Source organism: Bidens hawaiensis, unplaced genomic scaffold (genome assembly GCF_021521415.1).
Source record: "Bidens hawaiensis isolate Kalapana, Puna unplaced genomic scaffold, B.hawaiensis_p1.1 tig00053055_1, whole genome shotgun sequence".
Lineage (NCBI taxonomy): Eukaryota > Viridiplantae > Streptophyta > Magnoliopsida > Asterales > Asteraceae > Bidens > Bidens hawaiensis.
In genome coordinates this window covers 33176-37997 of record NW_027506239.1, presented here as the reverse complement: position 1 = coordinate 37997, position 4822 = coordinate 33176, and the positions used below count along the sequence as shown (strand labels likewise).

General features: G+C 29.4%; 1 protein-coding gene across 1 annotated transcript; it reads left to right on the top strand.

Moving 5' to 3' along the window:
• Window positions 1-702: 702 nt before the first annotated feature.
• Window positions 703-2350, top strand: LOC143617195 (uncharacterized). Its single transcript, XM_077089828.1, has 7 exons — window positions 703-824; window positions 925-1060; window positions 1150-1325; window positions 1417-1537; window positions 1657-1828; window positions 1933-2000; window positions 2102-2350. The coding sequence occupies exons 1-7, from the start codon at window positions 703-705 to the stop codon at window positions 2348-2350; spliced, it is 1044 nt and encodes a 347-aa protein (XP_076945943.1).
• Window positions 2351-4822: the final 2472 nt, after the last annotated feature.

Genomic DNA, 4822 nt, shown 5'->3' with positions numbered 1-4822 from the left:
AGATTTCTCAAGGAAAGCTCAACTCTGACTATAGTTAATCCGAGCGTTGGTTTAAATGGATTGAACTACCGTGTGATTGACTGTCCCAACAAATTGGTGTTGGGACCAAGCACGCATGTGAATTCATGTCAGGAGTTTGATGGACGTCTGTTTGGTTTTAAGATGATTTCTTTTGAATCACTAATCAATAAAGATATTTCTTTGAAATCGACAGTTGGTATAAAATAAATTTTTGACATCCAAATAAATAGATTTATAATTTTAGTCTTAGATTTCCATTAAATCTGTTAATAAATTATTTATTTATTTTTCTTTGTGTTAGATATTATTGGTCACGTGGTTCATGTGTTCAAGAGCAATGCTTCAAACGTGAAGGACAAAAACAAGCGTACAATGGAGATATGTGATTTACGGTATTACTATTACACCTAACATTTGATTACATATTTAGGTTAATAAACTTTATACTTATGACTGTTTGTAACGCTTCTGTAATTTCAGTGGAAACTGTGTGTATCTCACACTATGGGATCATTATGTTTCTGAACTCTCCAAATATGTTATTGACATTTTGATGAAGGCCATGCGATAGTTATACTTCAGTTTGGTAGGGTTAAGTATTACACAGGTTCTGATAGTAAAGGTAATTATGTCTACTGTTTTTAGCTTTCGCATGTTTTAACATGTCACTAACTTAAACTAATGTGCCGTATTATAATTTTCCTTTTTTTAGAGAAAGTTTATGTGTCGAATTCTTTTGGATCTAATGTTAGCCGTTTCTTTATAAACGACTATTTATTTGAGATTGAAGAATACAAAAACAGGTATATTATTAAACCAATATTCTTTTCATTTATGTATTAAGTTTGTAAATTTATTATTATATTACTTATTCCTAAATTCATTAAATATTTAATTTTGTAGTTTGGTGGATCTGCTAAATGCCAATGATGTTTCTGTTCGTAAACCGATTCCGGTGAAGATGTTGTCGTCTGTTGATGATGAGTTTTTGAGAGCAACAGATTTTTTTAGCATCGGTGATATTTGTACCATTATATCGGTAAGTTAATTATTACAATCTTTATTTTATCCTAATTATCTTTCAAAATTAATTGTATATTTATTAAGTCGACATGTACTATAATGTAGCCTAAAAGTATCATTATCCTTGGTACAATTAAGGCAATCTACCTAGATACGGAATGGTATTACATTGGGTGTAATATTTGTAGCCGTAAGCTCATGGAAAATAATGGTGAAGATAGAAAGGAGTATGAATGCAAGACAGTAAGATGCAATGTTTTAGGTGTTATCCCTACACCTAGGTATTTATTCAATTCAAATTCAAATGTCTAATTAGTGCATTGTAAAATTATATCTTTTTCTTTCAATTTACCTATTTATACACTTTTATAGGTTCAAGATCAAAATAAGGGTGCAGGATTCCACTGGAGTTGTGTCGTTGACTCTTTTTGATAGAGATGCTACAATGTTAACTAAGAAAACAGCTAAAGAATTGATTGATTCTCAAAATGAGGTTTGTTTACAAGTAAAATACTTTTTTAATTGTAACAGCCATCCATATAAGATATGGTAAGTTTAACAGATTTAAGATATTATATTTGTTCTTTGTCGTCTAATTTTATTACAGATAAGGTGGAAAATGGTGGATTCCCTGCTGAATTGGATTCTATCTTAGAAAAGAGATTCGCTTTTAAGGTAGATGTGGCTGATTTTAACTTCAGGAACAATGTCGAGGACTATGGTATAAGCAAGCTGACTGATGAAACCAATATTATCACAGAGTTACACAAAGGGCTTGATGTTCGTTTGGTAATAACATAATTTGAAATATTTTTTTATTTTATTATATTTCATAATTATTTCTACTGACATATGTTGATATTCCATTTTTGTCTTATCAACAATCAGATTCTAATTCTTTAACGTTGGGAGCATCTCTTTCTGAATTCCAGTCATCCGGTTCTGTTTCTGTTAAGGTATGGATATTTTTTTTAATATATTCGTTCAAACTTATAAATATATTTAACTGAAAGATGTGTAACATGATTGTGTATTAATAATGCTTTTTTAATAACAGCTTTCTGAATTTGGAGATAATCAAACTCCAAGTTCAAATGTTGAGACTCTGGATTTGGCAACTGATACAAAAGGAACGTCAACGTCTTCTGATGATAAACTGAAGAGAAAACTGGTTGAAGTTTTTGAAGTTAACGATGATGCTAGCATGTCGGCCACTAAGTTGAAGTCTAAGAATATCGAAGAGATGGGAACCACCAGTCAGTCAGGCGAAGGAGCAGCCTTTTTAACTCCCAAAGTGGAGAAGTAATCTAAGTGAAGATTTTCATTTATGTCGGTTTACACTTATGTTAAGCATTTTTGAGATTTTTGGATATTTTATGTTTGGTTTTTCTCTTTTGTTTACGTTGAACGATTGTTTTTGAATGTTGGTTGAGTGATCATATTTAAGTTTTTATTTAACTTTATTAAATTAATGTTTAGTTGTTGTAGGTCTGACTTTGAAAACAACATATGTTCATATTAATCTAAAACAACATAAGCTCTTGAATTTATCCTACTATATTACATTTTATCTTATCTATACCATCATATGTTTCATATGCATTACATAACTTATCAGTTGACTATATTATAAACTAAATACAAAAATATGTCTAATGTTCATAAGTATTATAAAACACTGGTGGGAAATTCCACTTTTTTTAAATAATAAACTAAACGTTACAATTAATAAAAATGTTATTTAATAATTATTTCTAACAATATCTTTATATCAAATTGATTTCAGAATCATAATTTGGTAGCTAATCAGTAACAGAAATTATTTATTAAATTATAAAAATTTTGTTATAGATATTTGCTAATTTTATAAAGTTTGAACATGATCAAATAGAAAAAGCCCATTCCATTAGGCCCATACCAATATTTTCTGTACACAACTTTTTAAAATAAACGACTCTTCGTTTATTAATGTTAATTATCCTCCAAAATTATTTTACCTCGATTTTTCTGGAAATTCCGGCCATTGTTACCGAAGATTGACTCAACTTTTAGAAAAGCTTCTTCTTCTTTGATATAGATCTTAATCAATGGAGAATGTAAGTACTATACTGTGATCTACTTTAATTTTGTTAATATTCTTAGTTAATATTGTTCTAATCGTTTTAACCATAATTTATATTAGCCGAAGATGATTTTTAGTCAGAATCTTTAATGTTGTTTTGTATGTTTTTGGAATATAATATTTAGGTTTTCTCTTTAGTTCGTCTTCAACTAAATTATAAACTGATTATACGCTCTGTGCATACTTTATGGTGTTAGCTGTAATATTAGTATTTTAAACATCGATTATTTTGTTATAAGTTTGGAGATAACAAGTTATTGTTTTCAGATTCTTAGTTTATTATTGTTATGTGTCAATGTATTTGCTTTGTTAAGATTTTGTCATAAGCATATTCTTATAGTGATAATTAAGATTTTAAAATAATCATATAATTATCAATGACAATATATGTATATATAATTGACAATAATAACATATCAGTTAGTGTATTTAACATTTTTTATTAACTCATATTAAATTGTAAATAAACAGAATGTTATTCCTGCGGCTTGCATTTTCTATCACAATGTAAACGGAGAAACGGTATGTATTATAAACTCTTTAATTATGTTTCAATTATTGTATCATACTTTAACTACAACATAAAATTTATTTCAGACACTTCCAGCTTTGTTTTGTCAAGAGATTTTTGAACCCGGTGCTAATGTGCACCCGGTTGTTTTATATTACAAAGAGAAAGATTGGTTTGTTGAAATTGAATTCATAAACGGATGTTATGTTTTTCAAAATGGGTGGGACCAATTTGTTGTAGACAATCGGTTGATGTTCGGAGATGTCTTGGTTTTTTCTCCAATTGACCAAAATGAATGGACATTCGTTTACGTTAGAGATCAACCAGTTCATGACGACATGGTTGTTGATGATTTCGTTCATTACCCTACTCTTAAATATCTTGTAAGTAACTTTGTAAATGAGTTATTAAATATTGAACAAAACTTTTACTCATATAAGACAAGATTAAATTTTGTTATACTATATTATTATTTTTTTTATATGTTTGTAGCCATTGAGAGATGATCAGGTTAGATGCTACTTTAGTTTACAGCCAGGACAGTATGATCATATCGTTGTTGAGGCTGTTGATGGATTTAAATGGAATCTATACATTCAGTGCGTCAAACTTACTACTCCGAGATTTGGTATTACTGGTGAGTGGGAAGACATGGCCAAGCATCGTAAGCTTGCTGTTAATAATTATCTTGAGTTTCAACGTCTTCAAGGTACGTGGACATTTAGAATGTATGTTTTTGATAACCGTGGTATCGAGCGTGTAAATTTTAATGATGATTTGTTATACACCGGTCCAAATCTACATCCCGGACTCGGTTATGTTCCAATGGTTATCGAGATTGAAAGTGATGACGAATCTCAACCTCACAACGTTGATGAAGGTATTTTTGTCAATTTTTTATATCTTCTATATTTTTGTACACTTTAGTTTATTAATTAATTTATAACATATTTGATGTGTATTTTTAGGACTCGATGTCGCTATCGAAGATGATGTTGGTATGTTAGACATTGATGAGCCGGTCTTGGATATTATTGTTCCTCAGGTTCATGAAGATAACATTTTGGAAGTGATAGTACGGGATAGGCTGGTAAGTAAACTGATTTTATACAAATACTTTAATTTCATATTATATATCTTCAAAC

Bases quoted from the DNA above. Each gene is read 5' to 3' on its own strand.
- LOC143617195 (XM_077089828.1), top strand. From the start codon at position 703: ATGTGCCGTATTATAATTTTCCTTTTTTTAGAGAAAGTTTATGTGTCG. The intron at 825-924 runs GTATATTATTAA...TTAATTTTGTAG, and splicing joins ATTGAAGAATACAAAAACAG to TTTGGTGGATCTGCTAAATG. The intron at 1,061-1,149 runs GTAAGTTAATTA...ACTATAATGTAG, and splicing joins ATATTTGTACCATTATATCG to CCTAAAAGTATCATTATCCT.